A 27,423-nucleotide genomic window follows, 5' to 3' on the forward strand; every position below is an offset into this window, starting at 1 on the left:
AAAGCTTAATGATAGTTAATGCTCACTAAATTGACGAAAAAGTGTTGTATGCATGTATGCTGCTGCCGTTTTCAGCGGCTATGGGAATGTCTGCTGGCTGCTTGCTGGCGCTTTTCCGCTTTATCACATTCACTTCCGTTTTTCGCGTCCAGAATGACTCTAATCGGCTTATTGTTATTGTGTTTTTTGTTTTTGTTTCGCTGTTTGTTTTGTTCTCCAAAATCTCTTTAATAAATGTGACATATGTGTGCTTGGCGACGCTGGCAAGTCAGAGACGAAATGACGCGCAGTTAGAACGGCATTCACTAGGTACTCTAGTAAACTACATAAATACAGGAGAAAACAAATAGAAGATCAGACACCGTTTTTATTGCGATCGAGGGATTAAGCTTTAAGTGTTATTGTTGGTAATAATGCGAGCATAAAAAAGGCGCAATCATACACTGTACATGATACGGCACAAACACGCATGCTGCACATAACTGACAAACACTCACATACACCATCGGGGAGTAATGCCGAATAGAACGTGCCCTCAACAAAGAGGCAACTACTTTGTGACAATTTGTAACAGTCAGCAACGGAATTGGCGTTTTTGTTGTAGGTTGTGCGCATGTGAAAACCGTGTTGCATATGCGTTTCGGGGCATGGTGGCATGTTATTAGTGTCCGATTGCGCTAATGTTCTAGAAGAGCATATTTGCGATGCTGAAGGAAATAATTCGACGCATCTTGGTATATAAAGAAATTCTATTGGACCACACGAGAAGTGGCTGATTTTATGGGGCATTCTGTTCGTGGATACCTAAGACCCCCCGTCTGAGCATTCACTTGCAAAATGTTCCAGCGTCTCCTCATTTCGCTCTGCATTCCGCCGATTCCACATTTCCCATTTTCTGAAGGTGGGATCTCAAGCCTAGGTGCCCTGTGTTAACCACTACAGTGATACTAGTCTCACCTTTTGCCTAGAAGTAGGAGCCTTTTGATCCGCCATCAACACGATCCCAAAGTAACTTCGTCGTATGGCCTTTGTTGCTTGTGTTCCAAGACCTGAGGTGTTCTTGTAGGGTCTATTGCTTCAAACAACCCTTGAAGAAGCTTAAAAAATTGGTGGAATTTATCCCTACAGTAATTTAGTATCCGTTTTGCTTAGAAGTAGGAGCCTTTTGGTCCACCATCAACACGTTCCCAAAGTAACTTCGTCGTATGGCCTGTATTACTGCTTGTGTTCCAAGACCTGAGGTGTTCCAAGACCTGAGGTGTTCCTATAGGGTCCATTGCTTCAAAAAACCTTTGAAGGAGCTGAATGGCCTACGGCATATTGGGGAAATTGTGTGTGCAGCTGCCCCTGAGCGGGCTAACACGTCTGTCGGGAATAACAAATGCAGTGTGAGATAGTGCATTATCGCTCTTCTTTGTTCAATAAATTCAGATATAGTAAAAATCGAAGAAATCACTTTTAGAGCCTTAACCTTTCAATTTGATCACAGTAGTATTTTCTAAACAGAAGCAGAAGCTTAGAGACTACATTCAGAAAGATCTAAAGGCGAGAAGGAGTAAACATGCATGCCATTCGTCGTCTACATCTTCATAGCTTGAGGCATGAATTGGAACTGTACACTATAGTCTCTCAATAATTACATACTTCGCAAAAGGCCGTCTCGTTTTTTGATACAAAAATCGGAGCTACATACTTACAACAGCTCAATCTTCAGCATGGCACAGAGGAAGGTCCTTGAAAAGATATACCGTACAAGTCATCTTCTGTTAAGGATCTATAGAAGGTAAGCCCCTCGATGTGAACTTTAACGAACGCCATAACGGTTGTTCAGAGATTGACTGGTGATGTAGGACTGGAGCCAGCCATTCCAAAGAAGGGAACGGTGTCAGCAATTAGTCGAAGGAAAATCGCCAAGTTGGCAAGCAATATTTAGAGAACTTGCCCAACACGCCCAATGAAAAGAAGAAAACAGCCTCAGTTAAAGTCCTCTCTCGACAAACAAAAACCAAACTCTAAAAGTCACTCATCATCCCCGTCGTGCTATATGGTGTAGATGCATGGACGGTGACAATATTTGATGAGTCGGCGTTACGGGTTTTCGAAAAAAAGGTTCTGCGAAGATTTTTGGTCCTTTGCGCAACGGTGAATAACACAATCGATGGAACTATGAGCTATACGAGGTATACGACAACAGCGGCTATATTGGCTAGGTCATGTTGTCCGAATGGATGAAAACACTTCAGCTCTGAGAGTATTCGATGCAGTAACCGCCGGAGGAAACAGAGAAAGAGGAAGACCTGCGCTCCATTGGAGAAGGACTTGACAACACTTGGAAAGAAAAGGAGGAACTATTGTAAACTTCGACAATAAAAGAGAAGAGAATCTTTTGAATTTGTGAAGCTTTGGTGGAATCGAAGTTATTGTTTTTTCCTTGTTTCTTCTGAGATCAGACTGTAACCAAGTGCAACTTATCTGGGTGGCCGGTCACAAAGGCATAGCCGGGAATGAACTGGAATCTGACCCTTTCATTGCGGTTGGCCCGCATATCATAAATGAGCAGCTCCGTAAAGATGATGGAGCGGGTAAGGAGGGGTATTGGTAACAAGTCCAAAGCATGCGACATGGAGCCCGAAACTCCAGAACACTTGCTAATTGACTGCACGGCAGTCTGTAGGCCAAGGATTAAGGCCCTTGGATCCAGTATATTGGAAATTATCATTATTGCGACTTAGGAGAGGACACAATAGACCTTTGATGGCGGTACAATCCTCATATGTATAATTATCTAACCTAATCTTTCTAAGATCGACTTTCAAATATATATCAGCACTCTAATAGACTTTATGGCCTACTTCACACAATTACTTTAAACATATGTATACTACACATATGCATATTATAACGGTATATAAGTAAGCACACTAACATAGAGTATGTGTGCGTGTGGGTGTGTGCTCAATTAATTTGTTGGTGAGCAATTTATAATTAAATCTTCTCACAAAATCAGGCCTCTTAGATGTGGGTACCCACTTGAGTTAAGAGTGTGAAAGCATTAATACACACACACGCATATAACTAATGTCATTAAAGCTCAAAAGAAGGTGTCAAAGGACAATAGACAGACATACACACGGATACTAACACAAAGCAAGCGCACTCAATGACTGGCTAATTGGAAAATGTACTCTAATGGAGAGCATAATGGAGACAATTTCGATAGAAAATTAAAATCGAAAAATCTAAAAATTGAAAAATTCAAATATTTCGACAATTAGTATTTATTTATTATTTATTACTTGTATTATTTATCATAATTATTTATTACACTCATACGCTTTTAATATATATAACTATTTACATACATAGTACACGCAAAACACATTTAGTTACTTTGCTTATTTCACCTCCATTCTTCTCACTTTTCTTTTCTTTTAAATCACAGATGTATTACTTCCGCTGCCGTTGACGTCCTCGTCGCACGCCGACGCCGCAGCTGCTGTGAATGCTGCGCTGCGCGCCATCGGCGCTGCATTCGTCACCAGATTCTCAATCGAACGGAACGACGAATAATTATTCGCTGAGAGTTCGCAGAGTTCGGGCGTCGAGGGCGACACAACCGCCACGGTGTCGGGACGCATCTGTGCAGTCGCATGCGAAGTCGAGCGCAGCACGGTGACCACGTCGTCCGCGGTGTAGGGCGCACCACGTAGGTTGCGCTGTCCGGCATCCGCGGTGAGTGCACGTTGACTGCGCGCACCGCCGCCGCCAATTGTGTGATGTTGCTGATGTTGTTGTTTAACAGTAAACTTACGACCGAGCGACAGTGAGCGCTGCAGTTGTTCGCCGGAGCTGCATGGGAAAGTTTGCTGTTGATCGGATGTTGTGAGCGCCGTATTTGTAATCGGTATGTCGGCGCTCGTGTAATGTGGCGCCGCTACTTCGTGTGTATGTAGCGATGTAGTGGGCTGATTACTCTCCGAGTCGATGGTGAGTATGGGGCGTGCGCGACTGCGATCACCGAGCACACTAAGCATACGAATTAAGGAAGAGATAACGGTACATTAGTGCTAGTTCGTAATCAAGTTAAAATTGTTTTGTAATTACCGGCGTACACTGCGACGTATGCTTTGTCGTAGTATCTTGGCGAAACGCGCACCGGTCGCTGTGGTGTACGAGGGGGGTGGCGTATATTTTGGCGGTGCATCATCTTGTGCCTGATATGAGTTGAGTTCGAGATTTCCAACGGCGCCGTTGCCACCGCCTCGTCCATAGTCGCTTCTGCTGCGATCACTTAAGGAGCTGTTGCGTATTTCACGTAGACTTTCGCCGGGACGATAGAGTAGTTGGATGCGCTGCAAAGTTGGGGGAGACTGTTTAGTGATGTTTTGAAAATTTTCGAAAATCAGACGGAAAATATATTGTTTATTTGTTGTACACAGGAAACTTTCTAACAAAATGCCACCAATTGACATTGCAGTGGAAAGCTCGGCAGCGAAGTCAGCTGCGGTGCTAGGGGAATTTTCCATAAAAACCTTCGGACATAGCTCGATAGTCAAGGAGTCGGTGGATTTAATATACCCCATATCCGTACGCTTTATCTTCGAGACAAGGTTTCAGGTCCGGGAAACGAAATAGCTGATGGAATTGCCAACAGTGCAATTCTCTTGACTACCAAACCTTCTCACGAACTGCATAAGGCGTTAAAAACGATACACAGTGAAATTACTGAAAGGGTTAACAGACGGATCAGGGGGATTTGGAATGCTTTAAGGGCTTGCAGGATCGTCAAAATCATATGTAAGGGAGCAGAGGGTAAACACGCAAGCTTTCTACCTTAGGGAGCCGAAGGTAAACACACACGGCCTCGAAAAGACTGTAGGACGGTTGTCGACTTAGTCACAGGGCGCAACTTACTGCCATCGGATGTAGAAACCGCAAAGAAGTAGACATAAGAGAGACGCTGGATCACCTCCCCTGCTTATGTCCGGCCTTATCTGGAGTTCGGCTTAGATATCTAAAAGCTTCACAGTTCAAGGAACTGAAAGCATAATCAGAATTTGATATCAAGTCTCTACTAGATGCTGGAGCACCTCATCTGCTTATGTCCGGCCTTATCTAGAGTTCGGCTTAGATACCAGCAAGAAAGTAGGATAAGAGAGACGCTGGAGCACCTTCTCTACTTATGTCCGGCCTTATCTAGAGTTATTTTATTTAGCTGATGGAAAGTTTTGATTTTATTGATAAAGTGTGAGACCACTAGTCGGGGAAGGAAGAATCCTTAGTTTTTTAAAGTTTTCTCGAAAAAGTGTTGGACGAAAAAGTCTGAGATAACTTTTTTCTCTGTACAAGTTTTGGTTTACTAAAACGCTCACTGAGCTCACGGCTTTACTGGATACTATCTATTATAGGTGCCACCTCTGAAGCGCATATGAATTTTTTAAAGAAGGTTTTGCGTCAGGAATAGAGGCCGAAGTAAAATATTACTTTTCAAAGAATGGGTCTCGTTACTATACTCATTCTTTGAAGTTATCGGTGGAGGATGTTATATTATTTTATTTTATTTTTTTTTTACTTTCATTATCAACCCCTCCGGATAAATAACACTTACGTCCAATATATCCGGCGGTCCATTTGTTAAATATCGATAAATTTGTATAATCGCTGTAACCGGTATAAGTAGTAGGAAACCAATTTGCAATGAAGCTGCCACTTTTCTGGCCCAGTAGGTGAAATACGACTTGCCACGCCAATAATAGAACTGATTCGAGAACGATGACTTATAGCTGACGACCGATAATGTTATCAAACCAATCGGCAGCAAAACATTCCATGCCAAGGCGACGAACGCGGATAAGGAGTTCGTGAACTTCAATTTATTCACCAAATCATCACCATTGTATGGACGCCCGCGTATCAAGAACACACCAAATATCTGTGCCGTCCATAGTATAGCAACAAACCATGAGCCGCCTAGCACCAAGTCCATATAATACAGTATGGATATGCCGATTTCGGTTGTGAAGGGTACACCCAAGAGCATGGCAGTAACGCAACTCAATAAAACTGCGCTAATTGAATTACCCAATGCGCTGGCAATCGGTTTCCACATGGCGCACAATTGTGATATGCCCAACAGGGTGAAGGAGCCAAAAATCACGGCGGCCCAAATCCACGAGAGGTTGACACGTGCGGCTATAAATGTGGCGGGCAGGATTTCGCTGACGAAACGTAAAGCTTGATAGCCGCTTTCCTGGAGCGTTAGCTGTCGTCGATATGACTCTCCAATAAAACTGGAGTAATGTGGCATCCATTTCGCTGGTATCGAAATGATATTCAAGTTGGTTATGGACTCGGTCGCGAAGACGGACTTTGATGATTCCAGTGATTCTATTAAATAAGCAAAGTATGTTGTATGAAGTTTTTAAATAAATTTACGACTTACCAAACGAACCCGGCACATAAATGTAGGAATGCTGATTCAATATAAGGACACAAAGTTGTCCCATCATTGCGGCCATAGTGAGACTGAAGAATGTAAGCGTTATGGCAAAGATGCAATCGCGTCTTAACGATATTTCGCTGCGACTAGGCGGATGTCCACGGCTTGTGATGGAGATTACTGAAGAACCAAGTAGACCCCAGGTGAGGAAAACTTCCTGTGCGGCAGCAACCCACATTTTGGAATTTTCGAAGAAGTCACTGAAGTCGGTGCTGCTCAAGGCGTTCTGTGGCGAAAAATAGTAAATGTTACGCATTTGATTTTTTCAAAAATTAGTAAGGGTCCAAGCTGATCTTTTACAGTATCTCATGCGTTATAAGAATATAGCGCTCTGATCTAAGGGAGACTTTAAATATCTCCTGTCATCAAACAAACAGTCACGTCTCGTCACTGTTGACAGTCACAGCTACGAAGTCGAAGATAATTTAGTCTATATTGGAACCAACAACAACGTCAGGCTCGAAATCCAACGCAGAATAGCTCTTGCCAATAGATTTTACTTCGGACTAAGTAGGCAATTTAGAAGAAAAGTCCTTTCACGACGAACAAAGACCAAATTCTACAAGTCACTCATCATCTCCGTCCTGTTATATGGTGCAGAGGCATGGACGATGACAACATCTGATGAGTCGAGTTTTCGAAAGGTTATGCTGAAGAGTTATGGTCTAGAGCTGTACAAGTTATACGAATATTGACATAGTTCAGCAAATTAAGAGAGAGTGGCTAGGTCATGTCGTATTCGACGCAGTATCCGCCGAGGGAAGCAGAGGAAGAGGAAGACCCCCACGCCGTTGGAAAAACCAGGTGAAAACTCAGCTATATGCACATATGCGGTGTCCATGCCAATAGACTTTAAAGTCCATGTGTCAGTTTTAAAAGCTGAGCCTTTGAACTCGACCGAATTCATGCGAAATTCGGCCGGTCGTCAGATAATTTACAGATCACGTCGGAAACTTTCAAAAAACAAAACCTTCTTTATTTACCTGTAATTTTACGGGATCCACGATGTAGAGTAGTTTACAAATAACGCATGCCAAAGCCACGATTGGTACAAGGATGAGCGGAAAGACCGCATTACCGAACGATTTCAGACCTTTGCACAAAACTAAGAATACAAAAACCCAAATTAGGGTCAAATTGAAGGCCAACTGCAATTAAAGTTAAAAAAATTATTAGTTCAAACTGAAAGGCCGAACAAAATTAGACTCGCAACTCACTCACCCGATTACTCACACGAAAACGTACATTGCCACCATCCGCCGGCTTCAACAGGTGCAAACGCTGCAACACAACAATATTAAAATAATCGGTAATGCTTTCGGTTATATTCGCAGAGCCATTCGTGCCGCGCCGATAGGGGTTAATCATTTCCTGCCACATGTAACCGTCCTGTCCCTTGTGCGGAAATGTGTCACGCAGATAGATTAGCACCCAACCGATAGCGACGGTCGAATAAATGGCAATGAAACATTGCACCAACACCAAAGCAATACCGATACCGCGACATATCGGACTGATCTTCCACATTGACACCGGACCGGCCTTAATCCGTGAGCCCAAACACATGTGCAACAGGAAAAGCGGTATGCCAAAAAGTACGGAGAGCAAAAAGAATTGCAAAACAAAGTTGCCACCATACTCCACGGTCAGCACCGCAAAGCGTGACATATTAAATAGACCCACTGTACAGCAGAGTAGTGCGAAAGCGCGACTGCACATATGCGGCCACTCCTTATCGCTGTCCTGCGCGCTTGCGTGTGTAGTGTTATTATGCTCCGCATCCGTTTGTTCGTAACGACCGTTTGTGACGAGTGTCATAGCCGCGTTGTGACCACCATTGGTTGATGGCGTGGTCGAGGCGGAGTCTGTGCTGGATACGATGGTGATGGGACTGGAATTGCGCGACGTATGCGCCGAACTGCCATCCGAACCCACCAAGAAGTTCGAGTGACGCTCGTCGGCAGCGTGTGCGGCATTACGCGCTTGACGCGCCGCTGTCGTAATTGCAGGCGCGCTCTGCGGTCGTTGATTGTTGCCAGTTGAGCCGAAGCTGTGATTGCCTTCTAGTATATCAGGTCGTACGGAGAGTACAGGCGGTTGCCCCGCCGCGCGACGTCCAAACTGGCGCGGTCTATTCACCAAAGTGCTGCTGGTGTTGTCGTTTTGTAGTAATAAATTATTAAAAATATCTTCTTGTGTCAGCATTTCAGTGCGACTGTTCGTGCTAGTGGTGCTCAGACGATTCTGTGAGTGACAACGTCTGAGCTCGGGTCGCAAAGGCAAAGTGTCGGCGGCCGCTGTTTCATACGCCACCGACGTCTCGTCATTTTGTGCGCTAATACTGTGATGTTCTGTAAAATCTGTGAGATGCGCTGCGCCCAAGTCATCATTATCGGCTAAAGCTTTACCGTCGTGACGTGCGTCGTATGTTGGCTCCGTCCAAGGTGGTGGATCTGTTGACTGCAAATTTGTGCGCTCATTGTTATCCTCGGTTATGAAGAGTTCATTGAAAGCCTCCTCGCTGGGCATGCGTGTAACTTCACGCGGTGTGTCCTCCAATCGCTCCATTAGATCTGAAAGTAGTGTAAAAGTTTATGTTTGAGTTATAATAAATAACTGAGCAATTACATTTGCTCTTACCCTCGTACAACTTCTCTTTCGGTGAGGTAATTGTGCGTCTCAGTAGCTGACCGCGTTCTATGCTGCCACCTACGACGCTTGCCTCCTCATTCTGCTCCCGCTCGGCATTCAGTTGTGTACTCTTTTTACGACTCATCGGCAACGAACGGTTACGTTGTCGTGTAGTTAGACGTTTCGGGCTTGGCGTACGGGCCAACTCCGTCGAACTCTTATCGTCCTCATCATTATTACTAAAACTATAATCATCCATCTCTTCTAGATAATTATCTAAATCCAATAAACAGTCTTCGACTTTAGTCTCCAATGAATTGGTCGCGTTTAGCGGCGTCGCACCGTGTATATCCAAAATCGTGTCGAGCTCATTGAGCACACGTGTCGCATCGTCGGGCGTACAGTCGCTGGTATCTGTTGAATGCATGGATTCGTTTTCGAGATCACTGCCATCCCACGAGGAATCAGTCGGTGTGCGCTCGTGTGGGAAAATATCCTCACGTCTTATATCGTGCAACTGCTCCATCTCCAACGAGACCGTTGTATCGTTACTATTACTTATTTGTGGAAATATATCCAAACTACTAATTTGAAAGCTATCCTTGGCGCTTCCTAAGCTACCCTCAGCTAAATCTATTGCAGCATTATCATAGTTAAGCGTATTCAAGCGCGATAAGCTTCTCGCTGTCTTCACGTCTCTCAATTGTGCGCTCTCATTCCCCAAAGCGTGCGTACGCTCCGCATCAGTTTCCACTACTGCGCAATTCTTGGCCGACAAGAAACGTCGTGGAAGACTAGAAAATGGTCGGGAGCGATGGGAGGTGCGTGACTTTTCGCCATCTGTTAGGCGATCACGTTCTTCTGTTGTTGTGCTGTTGCCAGCATTGCTTGCTTTGAACATAACTTTCTCCTAATTGTAGTTGTAGTATGCTTTTTCACCGCCAACACTGCCTCCGTATGCTATTCAAACTGCAAATGTGAAAGAAGAAGAAAAGTGAAGTTAGGAAACATGCCAGTGCAATAGCGCCAAAGCCCGCGTAGATTTATTTATTTAGTACACACACACACAAACAAACATTTAAATATTGCAGTTAAATAGTCTGTGCAAATACGCTGGCGACCGCTTGCAATAATGCGCTGCCGTCCAGCTCATATTTCATGTTCGAGTGAGTCTTTCCGCGTCGCTTGACTGCCTCACTGACGCGCCGTCTTATCGGCTGTTAGCGCCGCGCTTGGCACATAACTGGCGGATGTCTTATTCAGGTGTTAAATGCTTGTTGTTGCTGAAAGCAGTGGTCTTGTGAAATTTCAGTAGAATATGAAAATTCGATAGCCGTTTTGAATTTCCAAGCCCAGCGAGCCTCCGATGACGGCAATGACCCACATTGTTTTGGGTTTTTTTATGTGCGATTTTATTACTCATACTATTGGCGCCAGAACGCGCTGTGAGCAGGTGTCTTTGAAGTGGTTGAATAGAACATTTAAGTTGGCGGTTTGCTGGTCAATTAATAAATAATAGGAACAGGCTTCCTGCGGATTCATATCCATGATATCCGTACAGGATATGGCGCTCTACTCCGTTTCTTGGGCTCCGTTTCCTATAAAAACGCTCCAGAACACGAAAGCAAAATTCTACAGCTATGTCTAAGTCTTATTTAGTAGAGCTTAGGATGGCTCTAATGGCTAGTTTAAATACAAATTCGATCTCTAAAACTGCACGCAGCGCGTACTGAAGCCGCTCGACCTTTCCAAGCGACATTGCTGCGTTCTATGAGCTCTTGAAAAGTTCCAAGAAGATCCGACGTTTTCGAGCCAAATTTTTTCAGCGGTGAGGTCCATTTCTGGCTCAATAGGTATATAAACCAGCAAAATAACCATATTTGGAACGACGAGCAACCTGAAGAGATTCAAGAGCTACCATTTCATCCAGAAAAACAACGGTTTGGTATGGTTTGTGGGCCGGTGCAATCATCGGTTCATATTTCTTCAAAAATAATGCCGGTAACCGTCAATGGCGACCGTTATCGCGCCATGACAACTGACTATTTGATGCCTGAAAGTGAAGCTCATAGCAAGACGGCGTCACTTCCAACACCAATCATTGGATTTATTGAGAAAGCAGTGTGTACATAATTTCACATTTGGGGCCGGTCGATTGACTATCAAGATCGCATGATATTACACCGTTAGACATTTTCCTGTGAGGATATATTAAAACAAATTCTGTGCAAACACTCCCGCTTCGATTCAAGTCTTGGAGCAAAACATCACGCGTGTCATTTGCCGGTTATCAGTCGAAATGCTCGAATGAGTCATCGAAAATTGGATTCAAAGGTTGGCGCATCTGAGACGTAGCCACGGCCAACATTTGAAAGAGATAATCCTCCAAAAATAAATGCCAAAGAATGTTCCTTCGAATGATAATAAACATTCCTCGTTAACCTCGCAACTCAAAATGCATCACCCTTTATAACCGTTCAACAGAGATATACTGAGGCAGTAGAACTTATTCAGGAAATGATTTTCGCTCTCACTTTCAATGACATGAGAGTTGAGCATCTCTTTACCTCTGACTGAGATTTGAGCTGAGTTTCAATAGCTCAATTGGAATCATGGAATCTCTTCTCATTTTCTCGAAGACGGCTGCTTAAGAACTTAATTCTCAAACTAGGACGAGAAGTCTTAACTATATATAACTATAACTTTCGATATATTCACCACCCCTTCATAAATTTTGAACTCATTTTAGTGCTCGTGTGAAGAGTTCAGAAAGACACTAATGCGTAAGCTCAGATAAGCTTTCGAAAGTGCGTATAAACGCGTTTTATTTTTAAATCATCGCTTATCAGCGCGCTTTTATTTGTTTACTTGCCTTCAAAATAATCTATTTTTGAATCCATTGAAACTACTTATTCGTCATTGGAAAATACTTTACCGTAAAGTTCATAGATTTTTGAATTGAACGATAATTGGCGGAAGAAACTAGGTTACAGGGTCACAGAGAGGTTTAATAATAGTGAAACGTCAAACGATCTTCTTTTTTTAAGAAAATCATCTTCTCCGATAAGGCTCACTTTCATCCACCATGAACCACCATTACATTCGCCTTAATTGACAGTTTGGTGTGGTTTATCGTCTGGTGGAATCATCGTTCCGCACTTCTTTCGAAATGAAACTGTAGACGATCGATCGATGATAACCAACTTTTTTGGCCGCAAATGGAAGAAATTGATCTTGATAACATCTGGCTCCAACAAGACGAGGCTATGTGTTACACAGTTCGTCCAACAACCGAACTATTACGAGAAAAGCTGGGAGATTCGATTAGTTCAAGAAATTATGACATTAAATGGCCTCCAAGAAGTTGTGGTTTTACACAGTTAGACTACTTCTAGTATGGCTCATTTGAAGGCATAGGTCTTTAGCTGTAAACCAGACTCTCTAGAAGTCAATATTGAACTTGTTTTTCATGATGTATATGTGCTTGATTTAGTAGAAAAAGTACTCGAAAATTGGGTTCATCGAATTCATTTCTGCATAAGAAGTCGGGGAGCTTCCAACTACTTGAAAAAATGTCTCGTAGATCATAGAAATTTAATTCCTATATACATACATATGTACATATATGGCACCTTTCTACAAATGTGTCTTATACTCTTGCTCATTTGCATTTGGAATGGCACGGAGAGGTCAAATAATTTAGTGATCGTCAGAATTAGCGGTACATTGCGGAAAATCGTGTGCAGCTAATACAAACACAAACATACAAACATTTATAAATGCCCATAAATATGTCGGCTGCTACTTAACATAAACAATGAGAGTTGCAATGAGCAACAACAAAAATGGCAATAAGCTAATAAACATTTTTTAGCACAAATATAGTAATAATGCGAACTGTAGCAAACAAGCGAATGGAAAACGAGCAACAAAAAAAAACAAAAACCCAACACACGCAGATTATAATAAACAAGCAATTGTTTACCTGCGTAGATATGTATATACTACTATATAGATTTATTGTATATTTTTGTAATAAAAATACATGTGGCAGGTGTGTTATTGTTTTTGTAAAGAAAGAGATATATTTCTCATTTTATTTATTTTTTTATATTTTTATAATTAGTATATCTTTTTAATTTTATAGCTTGTTATGACTTTTTAAGTTTTATTATTTTTTAATTTTATTTTTATTTCCTTTTTTATTTTCAGCGTGAGTCGCTTTAGCTATGCCTAAACGTAAGTGAACTAGTCTCTCAGTTTTTGAGATATCGTTTCGAAATTTTGCACACGTCTTTCTTTTCCCAAGTAGCTGCTTATTTGTCAGAATCGCCGATATCGGATCAATTTTGTCTATAGCTGTCATACAAACTGAACGATCGAAATCAAGTGCTTGTAAGAAAAACTTTTTTGTTTGATGAGATTTCTCAACAAAATTTGGTCTGAGTTATTATCGAAAGCTATAATGTAATCTCCGCAGAAATTGTTCAGATCGAATCACTGTGGCATATAGCTGCCATACAAACTGAACTATCAACATTAAGTTTTTGTATGAAAATCTTTTTCATTTGAGGAGATTTCTTAACGAAATTTTACATGAGTTATTACTCAAGGCCATAATATTATCTCCAAAGAAATGGTTCATGTCGGATAATTATAGCACACAACTGCCGTACGAACTGAACGATCGGATTAAAGTTCTTGTATGGAAAACTTTTTTGTTTGACAAGATACCATTCACGAAATTCGGCCCGAGTAATTACTCAAGGCAATAATGTAATCTCCGCAAAAATTGTTCAGATCGAATCACTGTGGAATATAGCTGTCATACAAACTCACCAATCAAACCCCAGTTCTTGTATGGAAAACTTTTTTGTTTGACGAGATATCTTCACGAAATTTGGTCTTAGTTATAACCTAAGGAAATAACGTGGTATCCTTAGAAATTGTTCAGTTTGGATTACTAGAACGATAATGTGATATCCTCAGAAATTGTTCAGATCGGATCACTAGAACATATAGCTGTCATACAAACTCACCGAACAAAATCGAGTTAAAGATCATTTTGTACGCTTTTATGTCATAAGAAATGCAACAGTCAAGGGTATTATAGCTTTGGCGCAGTATTATTTTTTTTTAATTTTATTATTTTTTTAATTTATTTTTTTTTCTTTTTTCTTTTTTATTTTTAATTTTTTTTAATTTTTTTTTATTTTTTAAAGTTATTTTTTACATTTTTCTTTTAATTTTTAAATTATTTTTATTGGTTTTTGCACCTGTGAAGAGTATTATATGTTGCCTTGGTGCAGCATTATTCTTTATTATTTTTATTATAATTTATTTATTTTTTATTATTTATTATTTATTATTTTTTATTTATTTAATTTTTTTAATTTTTTTTAAATTTTTTTTTAAATTTTTATTGTTATTTTTATTGTTTTTTGCACCTGTGAGGAGTATTATATAGAGCTTTAATGAAGCATTGTTTTTTATTATTACTTTTCTTTAATTTTTTTATTTGTATTATGTTTTTTTATTTATTTTTTTTTTGAGTTTTTTTATTAATTTTAATATATTTATTTTTATTTTTAATTTTTTTTTTTAATACAATTTTTAATATATATTTTTTTTTATTATTTTTATTATTTTTGCACCTGTGAAGTGTGCTATATGTAGCTTTAGTGAAGCATTGTTTTTTATTATTACTTTTCTTTAATTTTTTTATTTGTGTTAAATTTTTTTATTTACATATTTATTTTTTTTAAGTTTTTTTTTATTTTTTTTTATATATTTATTTTTATTTTTTAATTTTTTTTAATTTAATACTATATGTATGTATTAAATTTATTTAGTACTACATATATGTAGCTTTGGCGCAGCATTAGTTTTAATTACTAGTATTTTTTTTATTTTTTAATGTTTTATATATTTTTTTTATATTATTAAAATTTTTTGTTTTAATTTTTTTATATTCTTTTTAATTTTTTTTTAATATTTTTACTATATTGTATATTGTTTTTTGCACCTGTGAAGAATATTAATTGTAGCTTTGGTGCAGCATTATTTTTTATTTTTCTTTTTGTTTTATTTATTTTTTTAAATTTTTTTACAGCAAAAATATTGTGTTTCACTCGTCGGCAAGCGGCCGCTTGAGTTTGTAGAATTAGAAATATTTACAAATATCAAGTATGAATGGAGAGCATATACATACATACATACATACATATGTATGTACATATATAATGTATGTATCTTCATATATGCAATTATGTATTTTTCGTGCTTTATGTACTTGATGTACATTTGTACGCTCATTCACGCGCTTGTTCGTACGCTATGCCTTGGCCAGCCTTAATGAATGCCACATAGTTTCCTTTACGCCAAACTATTCTACACTTTAAACGCAATAAGCAACATTTTTAATTAGCTACCATATAGTACCATTTTACGATTGCACAAGTTGTACTACGAAAAAGAAGCAAAACAACAACAACATATTGAAAAAAATAATGAATGTAACACGGAAATTCGAGTTATTTACTGAAGCGTGATCCACGTTGCTTGTTATTATTACTGCTGTTGTTGTCGCTGGTGGTGGTGTTATTGGGCTTTTGAGCGTGTATTTCAGGGGGGCGTCTACCACAGTGATACATGTGCGTAAATATGTATGTACATATGTATGTATATACATATACTTGATGATGGGCAATAATTTTTATGCGTTCAACACTTTGGAGGCGCACAATATGATAATGAATACACTTTACACGTTCACTTATCTATCAGACACACATATGTATTTACATATTTACTGTTCGTGCATGACACACTGCTCACTGTTTGCTATAAAATGTTAAGAAAAAATATAAATAAAATTGTTTTAAAAACTGCTCAAACACTCACGACACTGAACTAGTCAAAAAATAAAAAATAAAAAAAAACACAAACAAAAACAACAAAATAACTGTTAAATTTGTTGCTTATGATTTTTATTTTTTATTTCAATAAAACAGTTAAAATTTCAGCTGTTTACATTCAAATTGTGTTGAATACCGAATTGCGCTAAGAACGCTTGAAAACTTGAAAAGTTGAAAAGTTGCTTTGAGCCGAGCGCTGACTATAATAACAACTAAGCTGGGCAGCGTTTAGTGGCCGTCAACGTCGCACGTTTGCCAGACTAGCAATACGCGCTGATCTCGCAGTACCAATGAGCGTTATAACGTCGTGGTATTGGTGCGCGGCGCAGGCACACACACAATACACATACATATTTATATACATATTTGGTGTGTATAAGCGTGTTTACAGGCGTAACGTAGCACGTAAGCAACGTAACGTAAGCGCTACGTTACTCTCTTTTAAATATTTCTATGAATGTGTGCGTTTAAGCGCGCGTTAGTTGGGTTTTTTACACGTGTGTGCGCGCAGCAACTGCTCGTGTGAGACAGTGAGTTTATACGTAAGTATGTGTGTGTGAAGAAACCAGTCTTCGCTTGGCATTGTTGCAGAACTACAAACATGAATCGCATGAATTGCAGGTAAAATATCAAGAAAAGTTCACCCTTTACACTGCGGGCGCCCGCGCGTTTGCAGGCGCGACGAACGTGTAGTAAACGCTTGCAAGTTCTTAGCCAGTAGGCGTATAGCGCGCGTGCACAGTGCGCGCTAAAATGCTCATGTAGTCTTAAATATTAATAATATGCGGATTTGTTGAGCTCGCGTTGACATTTATTTGACTTATGACATAGCTCCGCTTTGACTCATGGCTTGGCAACGCGTGTGTCGCAAAGCCGCCGGTTTGGCGTTTGGTCTCTAATGATTAGGCTCGCATTTACACATACAAAGTGTTGGTTTAACCGGTTTCGCGTTGCTAATTTCCGCTTTTTGCGAGCTCGTAATTTCGATTAGACCTTCGTTAGCGGCAAGCGAGGTCTTTTTGGTAGTAATTTTGCGCTTCCGGCTTCATGAGCCTACCAAATTTCGCATTTACGAACCAGACGTTAATAAAATGTAAGGCAACGGTAAATACAAGGGAACTGGAATGTAAGTCTGTCCGTTGTAGGCAGTATCATGATCCAATGAAGTGTCTCGTGTAACGTAACAGTAAATAAAAGGGAACTGGAATGTCAGAAAGACGACGTAGACAGTGTAATGATCCAAGGAAGTGTCGCTTTCAAATAAAAAGTGTTTGCTGGAGTCGGTATATGAATGGATTATTTCAAAATCTAGCATTTCTGCAGCATGTCCTGGACTAAGGCTAGAACACTACTTCACAAGCGCTCGGCTGAGACAATTACTAAAGCACCATGGACTAACCGCTTATATTCCACATATGTTTTGAGCGTTTTTGTAAGCTGGCCGAGGTCATTGCATAGAGAAATACTGATATCGGAAGAGTATCGAACCTTGGGATCTTTTACATCCACACATGCATACATATGTTATCCGTCCATTAGTAAGAATTGAGCTTTTTTGTAAGCCGGTGGAAGTCATTGCAAAGAGAAATACTGATATTGGAAGAGTGTTGAACTTTTGGGCCTTTTATTATTTTTCTTGGAATATCATTAAGCTCAACGAAACAATTCAACCATATAAATAGCTAAATTACCAACAACAGAGCTGTGAGATTATCGATTCTGCGACAGTCGGCGCTTCGTAACCGACCGAATGGATGTGGGTTTTTAGTCGACCAAGCACAGCAGTTCCGCAGAATTCCTCAAATTATTTGGTGTACGTTTTCAAGAGGTACAAGAACAACAGCCATCTTGATTTATCGGAATACCTAAATTGTCGAAAGTATCCAACAAGCATCTAGCATATCTAGCAAATGGAGCTCTAAAAATTCACCGAAACCGAGAAAACCAAAATTCGTTGAAGGCACTGAAGGTCACCCGCATACCAAGACTTTTAACCAGTGTCTGGAGACTTGGTCCGCTTGTATTGGCTCTGGTGACTATTTGGAAGACGATTCGATTAACAATTAACATGTTTTTCAAACAGCGGCAAGATAACGAAGCACGTCCAGGGTTAAATACAAGAAAAGTTATTTACTTCCGAAAACTATTTTTTTTTCACGGTAATAAGCAGTAATACGACAAAGGAAGAAGCAAAACAAAAAAATTATAGACTCATTAAACGCTTTTAAGAGGGTTGATATATATGACAAACCAAAACCGAATCACCTAGGCAACTAAAGAATTACAGTTAGACCAACTGCAAAAGCTCAAAGGTGGAACTATGGCCACCGCACAATTTTGTGAGTCACTTTAGCACCTTTTGTAAGTTCCGACATGTGCAGATGTATGCGTTCCCTAACACACACACATACCATGTATACATATATACAAGTATACTTTAAAATGTATGTATATGTGTGTTTCGGTGGCGGTTATTGTCGCTGCATGCGCGGTGTGCAACATAAATGTCATACAGAATGCATGTGCGGCTAATGGCCTGGTAGTCAGGCAGGCAGGCAAGTAGACAGACAAACGGGACAGACAAAGAGTCAAATAGACAGCCAAGCAGAGTTCAGTGAAACGCATTTAGATAAAAAAGAAACATATGCTTACTAAATACGGACACATGCACGTAAATCCGAGCACGCATACATAGCTGGACACATACATACATGTATATTATCCATGTTTGTGTACTTCTTGCCTGAGAAAGGAACTTATAAGCGCAAAGGCAAGAGATAAGAACAAGAGCGGCAAAATGTTGGTATGTGCACACACACACCTACAGAGAGTGTTTATGTACCTACATACATATCTATGTATATGTACATTTAGGTGTTTTGAGTCACTCAATTCCGTGATTTGAAAGGTTTCGGCGTTTACATACCCTTCGGGATTTCCCATTTTTGCTACATATCTAGAATATATTATTTCTTCGGGATCGCGAAATTTGAATACCTACTTTCGGGACTACAAAAATTCATAAAATTAACAAAACCAAATGACTGAAAATAATAAATTATACATACATACGTAAACTAAATTAATATTTTCAGGATTCCGAAATTTCAATACCGCAATTTGAATGCCGATTTCCGGGATTACAAAAATTCATAAAATTAACTACAAAAATACTGGAAATAATAATATAATATACAAGCGGATTACTAAATTACTATTTTCGGGATCCCGCAATCTGAATACCGAAGTTCGGTACTACAAAAATTCAAAAAATTAACTACAAAAATGTTGGATATAATATACAAATCATGCCAGCGGATAACTAAATTACTATTTTCGGGATCCCGAAATTTGAATACCGAATTCCGGGGCTAAAAAAAATCATAAAATTACCTAAAAAGTAATCGAAATAATATATATATGTATCATATAGACGTATAAGTAAATTACTATTTTCGGGATCCCGAAAGTTGAATCCCGAAATTCGAGATCAGGCAAAATTAAAAATAATTACAAAAGCACTGGAAGTGATATGTCATACATAAATTAAAATTTCCTGATTTGAGTAATGATTTTCGGGACTGCAAAAATTCATAAAATTTACTACAATTATTCTACGAAATTCGAGTTCAGGGAATATGCATACAATTAAATACGTACTAAGTTCGAGCTTTTCATAAATATGGACTTAACTCCCGTATAATCATCAGGCTTCCGAAATAAAAAGTTTTAAGTTAAGTTATGTAGTGTATTTTAAAGAAATTATGTAATAATTACGATTTCCCCTATTAATTACAAAAGCTTAATCAAAAGGTTTTGGTAGCAAAAAATCTCTGCAAGCTCGCGCAAAGTATTACCAGGGTCCATAACCTACATATGTGAGTGTGTGCATATACATATGTACATATGTACATACATATTGAGATAATGTCGGGATCCCTAAACTCAATCCCATTTTTTTCGGTATTTTTGCACTTAAATATTCTTTTTTGTCTATATGTATGTTTCGTAATTGTAAAACTTACAACAGAGATTTTGCAACACTTTAAGCTTTCGGGTTCCCGAAACACAATCCCGTTTTCTTCGGTATTTTTGCATTTAGTATATATTCTTAATTGTCTATATGTTTCGTAATTGTAAAACTTACAACAGCGATTTTACAACATATTAAGCTTTCGAGATCCCGAAACTCAATCCCGTGTTTTCGGGATTGTTGCGTTTTTGTATATATTCTTATCTGTTTATATGTTAAGAAGTTGTAATACTTACAACAGTGATTTTACAACATTATAAGTTTTCGGGATCCCGAAACAAAATGTAATTTTTTCGGAATTATTGCATTTATTGTTAAAAGTCTTAATTTTCATTATATTGAACAGTTGTAATACCTTCAACAGCGATTTTACAACTCAATAAGTTTTGGGGATCCCGAAAATCAATACCGTTTTTCGGGATTGCTGCGTTTACATACATACATATATGTATATTCTCAATAGTCTATAATGTGTGCCGTTAATGTTACATTAACTTCCTATGAAAAGTAACAGTAAATCTATAAAGATACATTTTGTAATACATATCTACAAGTATACAAGTATAGGGAGGCATTTGTGAGATACTTAGATAAATCCATATACTATAAGTATATGTACATACATATATATGCGTATAAATGAATATTATATTTGTGTGCCTGTGACATGGCTGCCCATCATTCATATCAATACTTATTGCTGCACATTTCACTGCGTTGCACCACACTCCCGTTTCATATCATCATTTCATGCATTTTGATTTGATTTGATTTCACTCAGCAGTGCATTGAACATTTCACTAAGATTACTTACGGCTTGAAAATGCATTTTTAGCACATATCTACATATGTACATATGTATATGATGAGGCACATGTGTATTTATTACATATACATATGTATGTATGTTTATATTTGTATGTATGTGTGTATATTTATATTTGCTTGTATGTACATATATATTTCAGCAGTCACCACGTTGTTTATTTATTTATCTGTAATTTCTGCGGCTACTCGCAGCTTATTTAGTATAATTGTTTTTTTTTTTTCACAATTTCATTTGCATTTTTTACAAAATAACATTTCACAATTTCATTACCACACTTGAGCATTGACTTTTAGGCGAACTTAGTCACTGACCGTCAGCACGTTACTTAAGCGCTCGCCAAACACCTGGCTTTGTGGCATATTTAGCAAAGACTTGTGCGAGCAATTTTTCAACTACACACTCACACATACATACATGCAATTATACATGTTATATGCATTTGAATGTTGTACGTTTGTATGTGTATGTATATACATATGTATGTATTGTATGCATTATAGAGTAGTTACTGCCTATTTGGAGACAACACGTTGGTTGCTATAGCGATTGGTGTGTCGGCGCACAACGAAAAATTGCCAACAACCAATTAATTGCGACAAGTGGGGTTAGCGGTACATGCATATACATAAACATACAGACATATGTACATATATGCATAACTAACGTGTCATATACCTATGTACTTGCTCAAATACGCTAAGCTATTAGTCGGGTATATAGTGTCATTTACTGCACCTACAAAATTCACATTTGCTTGTATTGAGGAACTTGTGCTTATTTCTAAAAATACAATGCGACATCAAATGCAACATTCAATAAAAAGCAACAACAACAACAATATTGTCGTAATATTTTATGCACATTTTTAATTTGACGAAATTTACACTCTTGAACTCAATTAAATGTAGTTAAGCGCTAGACTGCGAAATTCAAATGCTACAAATGCAAAAAAAACAACAACAACGAATAAAAAAAAAACAGAAACAAATGAGTAAAAACTTTGACTGCACCGAAGCTATAATACCCTTTGCAAAAAAAAAAACAAAAAACGATTTGATCATTCACTTTGTATGACAGCTATATGCTATAGTCAACCGATCTGAACAATTTCTTCGGAGATTGCATCACTACCTTTGGCAATAACGCATGCCAAATTTCATGATGATACCTCCTCAAATGAAACAGTTTTCCATACAAGAACTTGATTCGGAACGCCCAGTTTGTATGACAGCTATATGATATAGAAGTCCGATCTTGAACATTTTTTCAGATATTATAGCATTGTCTTCAAAAATATACTCTACCAAATTTGGTTAAGAAATCTTGTCAATTATAAAAATTTTCCATACAAGCACTTGATGCCGATCGTTCAGTTTGTATGGCAGCTATATGCTATAGTGATCGGATCGGATCGGAAAATTCTTAGGAGATTGCATTATTGTCTCAAGTAATAATCTGTGCCAAATTTCATAAAGATATCTCGTCAATTGAAAAAGTTTTTCATACAAGCAATTGATGCCGATCGTTCAGTTTGTATGGCAGCTATATGTCCTCGTCATCCGATCAGAACAATTTTTTCGGAAATTGCAGGATTATCTCTGATAACAATTCATGTAAAATTTCATAAAGATATCTCGTCAATAGAAAAAGTTGTCCATACAAACTAACTAGATGCCGATCGTTCAGTTTGTATGGCAGCTATATGCTAGTATATTGAAGCGATATCAGCGGTTTAGACAAAAGAGCAGCTTCTTAAGGAGAAAAGAACATGCAAAATTTCTGCTCGTTATCTCAGAAACTGAGCGACTAGTTTGCGTATACTATACAGATCGAGAAACGGAGTTGGATCGAGTCAACACACCAAGCTGATCATTTACATATATACCCATATACTTTAAAGAGTTTTCTACGTTGCCTTCCGTGTGTTGCAAACTTCGTGGCAAACATAGTTTATCCTGTACAGGGTATAAAAACCAATCACAACAACAACAAGCAATGGTATGTCATCACTATCGCTGGGCAATACACAATTCTGCTGTTCATCAATAGTGACTTTTTATTAAATTAAATGCTTTGGCGCACACCATGCGATATATAAAGACATACAAACCCCCATATAGGTATATGTACGTGTGTAACACTATTTTTAGTTAGAAAGTCAATTAGATTTGCAATTTAAAATTACCAAGTATAATTTAATAATGTGTTTTTTTGCTGGCGATTTTTTCACTTGAAAATAAACAGGGTTGCGCAGTTAGGGTTTTTCATTAATGGACTGAATGTATTTCATCGACGCTGCAACTATTGCTTTCCAACAACCTACTTCAAGCTCTTTCCAACACTTCTTTATTGGTAAATCGGTTAAATTTTACAATTACTGCTTTTCAAAGTCTCCGAACCGAATGTTGTGGTTGTAGCGACAGAAAACATTTCTGTAGTAATTTCTAGGCTAATAGTCGGGTCGGGTCGGTACCGGTTTCTTAGACCCGACTATCGTGCAAATGGAAGATTAATCGCATCATACTCGGCCTTCATGCGTTTGTTTTTATCGAATAAATAAATCCCAGTAAGAACGTCAGCTCAAACTGAACCCTGAAAGCGTAAGTCTTTTCGGTTTTAATAGGTCCGCCATTCAACATGATTTCAGTTTCCAATCGACTTACAAAAAGAACAATACTTCTAATAGTGTTAGCCCTTTGGTAGGTAAAGGATTGCCTTTGCCATGTAATGTTTCTCAGAAGAACCATAAACCGTACAGAGGTCTATGAACTTGGCAATGAAACGTGAGAGTCCCTATGAAATACCTATATAAACATACAAGTATATATGTATATATGATCAACGTAGCGAGCTAAGTCTGGCTATATATGTATGCTAGTCCCTTACTTTTTGAGAATCGACTTGATTGGAAATTTGACGAGATATCTTCACAATAGATTTAAAAGCGTCTTAAACCAATTCAATTGCTATTCACTTAACCCTTAGGAGAGCTCGATGGAAAGGATTTTCAAACACATACCGAGCCAAACAGCGTTAGATCACCGAAATAACAGCCCTTGGCCGGATGAAATCCGGACGTAGAACCGACTGTTTTGGCAGCTTTTAGGGAAAAGATAAAGCAATGTTCTTGGCAACACACAAAGCAATCAGCCAATCGGTTGTACCATAATCTACATGTATGGTCGTCTGCATACAGACACGAGAAACTTCAGACGTGTAAAAATACTGCACGAGTGCAAAAAGCCACTTGATGTCTCCCGTTGAACATTTACATGACGATATCCGCATGCTTCCGGTCAAGGAATATAATGAAATTCTCTCCATCAATGTTTCCACAGAAACCATCACTGCAGTCGTCCGTTTGAAGTTCTTTCTTGTTTGGGTCGACAACATCGAACAGTACGCCAGCCAGACTTCGGACGCAACTTACTTTAGAAACGCGCGGACCGCCATTTAACGTGGAACCATTAACAACTCCACCGGCTCCATCTCAATGTATGGCGTACTTGAAGTCGAAGAGTAAGAGAATCTAGACAGGCGCTGACCGCCATTTAACGTGGAGCCATTAACAACTTCACCGGCTTCATCTCAATGTATGGCGTACAAGAAGTCGAAGAGTACGAGAATCTAGAGTGAGCCTTGGGAAAATTGGTTTTGAATACTCTTCTTCTTCTTTATTGGTGTAGACACCGCTTACGGTTACAGCCTAGTTTACAACAGCGCGTCTTCCTCTTCGCTGTTCGTTCTGGACACTGCAGCATAATCGACCCCGACATGCACTCAAACCATCTCCTTGCAAGCTCAGCGAATCCACGCTTCTAACACCCCTTTTCTTAAGATCCGATACTGTCGAAGCAGCACGTTAACTAGGCCTACCTTTAAATAACTTCGATGACAATTAAGCCGAACCTTACCACCCAAGCGGCGACTAGATAACCGCTACAACTACAACAACGATAGAAAAATTCGGTTTAATATTCATTCACGGCGAGCAAGAAGAGAACATGTTTCAAGCTCTTTAGGCCAAACGTAGTAAATAAGTACGGAGTTCTCAACGCTGTTGCCTTTCGTCAAGCTGTTACAAATGTCGAAATGGATCCACATTTCTACCGATCCAAGAATTGTCAATGTCACAATATGTTAGGTTTAGGTTAGGTTAATCTGGTAGACCCATAAGCCACGCATAGACCAGTTTGGTCCTTTGCCATACCAGATGGAGTTGAGTTGCTAGGTCCATGAGGAGTAGTCATCCTTTAGTATACCTGAGCTTGACGCGAATTTTAACAGACTCTGCGGCCTCACTATCGACACCTCCTTCTATGTATCATAACGTGGGGACTGCAGATGCTTACAGAGTAGTCTTGCCAATGCGAGACAAGTGCACAAGAGATGCTCCATTGTTTCGCTGGTGCCCTGCTCTAGACATTTTCTGCAGTCTTCTCCACTGCTCGAAGTTACTTTTCGTTAAGCTGTTTCGAAGAGTTATCTGGTAGACCCATCAGCCACGCATAGACCAGTTTGGTCCTTTGCCATAGCATATGGAGTTGAGTTGCTAGGTCCATGAGGAGTAGTCATCCTTTAGTATACCTGAGCTTGACGCGAATTTTAACAGACTCTGCGGCCTCACTATCGACACCTCCTTCTATGTATCATAACGTGGGGACTGCAGATGCTTACAGAGTAGTCTTGCCAATGCGAGACAAGTGCACAAGAGATGCTCCATTGTTTCGCTGGTGCCCTGCTCTAGCCATTTTCTGCAGTCTTCTCCGCTGCTCGCCTTGTCAACTCAATAACATTAGAAAAAAATTTTTAGGGAATATTTTGCGTCGCTACAACAACAAATAAGTTTCAATTAGGTCTGCGTTGAGCGATGTTGGCTGCAGAAGTGACCACATTGGAGTGGCAAACTATTTATGTTAAGATAAGCGATCGCTAAGTGAAAAACCTACTTGGAACACCAACCTATTTTCAGTATGGATAAGGCAACGAGTGCTTTTCAACCTTACAAACATACGGTGCTGCATATAATCCAATGAAAGCAGACGGCTAAGAACTGCATACGTACATACAAAAACATATGTATATGTATATACATATTTATCTGTGCATGTATGTATGTATTGTTGTATTTGCATATTTGTGTGCGCTGAGTAAATTGCAACTATCTTCGCTATCACTCGGCTACTTGATACATACATACTATACATATATATGTATATACTTACATATGTATATGCAAACATATTTATATACATGCAAACATACTTATATACATGCAAAGCTACATAAATATATATATATGTATGTATGTATGTATGTTTGTACATCATTAGCCGCTTTCGATGCTCCGCTTGCACTGAAGATGTACTCACACAATATCACCACCACTACACAAACAAACACACGGTCGCACGTACACACATACACACGCACACACACAGCTGCATCACTTTCAGCTACTCAGATACATGGTGGTTTTCATTAAGCAACCATATTACCAAGAACATCTGAATGCCGAATTTCGAATTGTTTTGTCTTTTGCACGATTCTGGTTTCACTCTCCTACGCCGCTCTCACTTCCGTGCCCTTCTTTCAGCACTAATTGGTATACTCAACGTTTTTATCTCTACTACTTTAAATATATTCATTAGTAGATATTTGTTGAATAAAACAGAAAAAAAACAAGAATTTTTGCTCACTTTGTAAACTTTGGAGGAATTGTGGTACAAATCATATGTACATATGTACTTAGGTACATAAAATCTCTATATATTTGTATATATGCACGTTTGTATGTCTTATATATGTACTTGCACAGACACTGGACCGACCAAGCGACCGACCGTCGTACCGATCTTTTACGCTATTACCACGAGTATGTGCTCTTTTGGCGAGTGAAGATTCCAAACTGAAGCAACGCAAACGAACGTGAAGGCGCATAGTCGCCAAAGTGATGAGATATCAAGAGACAAGCGTTTGCGCTCTCAGACACCAATTGCATTTTCACAATGCTCTCTTCATGCGCCTGCTGGTCGCTAGTATGTGCTAATGTGTTGTATTCTCTTCGCTTTCGTTAGCATGCGCATGTGATCGCTAGAGCTAGAGCTAGCTTTATACCCCACAAACGCTAGAGTGCTGTCTGCTCGTATTTCAAACATTACTTCTAACAGTTATAGTTGGGGCTTTGTAATGCTGCTGTGGAGTTTAAATGTTGACATGAATGGCAGCTAAGATTAGGTTTGAGAAAGAAAAACTTTCGCCGATTTTGGACTAAAACAAAAGAACGCTTAGAAGAATGATTGTATGAGCGGATCCATGATGGTCACACATTATAGTTGAGGTTTTGTAATGCTGCTGTGAAGTCAAGTCAGTGGAGTCATCTAATATTAGGTTTTGGAAACAAAAGCTTTCGACGAGTTTGGACTAAAACAAAAGGCCTCTTAGATAAATAATTGTAAATCAGGATGCATGATGGAGGATAATGTTGAGGGGAAGCGCGTAACGGTTGGAAAAA

General features: G+C 39.0%; 1 protein-coding gene across 4 annotated transcripts; it reads right to left on the reverse strand.

Annotated features, from left to right (window-relative positions):
* Positions 1-3,298: 3,298 nt before the first annotated feature.
* On the reverse strand, positions 3,299-26,803 carry LOC120770232. 4 transcript variants are annotated; one of them, XM_040097517.1, is made up of 8 exons: positions 26,609-26,803; positions 9,140-10,099; positions 7,721-9,072; positions 7,483-7,647; positions 6,443-6,725; positions 5,609-6,387; positions 4,105-4,352; positions 3,299-4,026 (listed from the first exon to the last, which is right to left on the reverse strand). In XM_040097517.1, exons 2-8 carry the CDS (start codon positions 10,029-10,031, stop codon positions 3,432-3,434), a joined length of 4,314 nt encoding a protein of 1,437 aa, XP_039953451.1. In that variant the 5' UTR covers positions 10,032-10,099; positions 26,609-26,803; the 3' UTR covers positions 3,299-3,431. The 4 variants fall into 4 exon arrangements, with proteins under 4 accessions (XP_039953451.1, XP_039953454.1, XP_039953452.1 ...); XM_040097520.1 differs by lacking the exon at positions 26,609-26,803 and adding an exon at positions 26,408-26,506; XM_040097518.1 differs by lacking the exon at positions 26,609-26,803 and adding an exon at positions 16,164-19,014.
* Between the last annotated feature and the right edge of the window lie 620 nt (positions 26,804-27,423).

Source organism: Bactrocera tryoni, chromosome 3 (genome assembly GCF_016617805.1).
Source record: "Bactrocera tryoni isolate S06 chromosome 3, CSIRO_BtryS06_freeze2, whole genome shotgun sequence".
In the NCBI taxonomy this organism is placed as follows: Eukaryota; Metazoa; Arthropoda; class Insecta; order Diptera; family Tephritidae; genus Bactrocera; species Bactrocera tryoni.

Coding starts and splice junctions, on each gene's coding strand:
- LOC120770232 (XM_040097517.1), bottom strand. CDS start 10,031: ATGTTCAAAGCAAGCAATGCTGGCAACAGCACAACAACAGAAGAACGT. Junction 9,073..9,139: donor GAAAGAGAAGTTGTACGAGG/GTAAGAGCAAAT, acceptor CACTACTTTCAG/ATCTAATGGAGCGATTGGAG. Junction 7,648..7,720: donor GTTTTCGTGTGAGTAATCGG/GTGAGTGAGTTG, acceptor CTTTAATTGCAG/TTGGCCTTCAATTTGACCCT.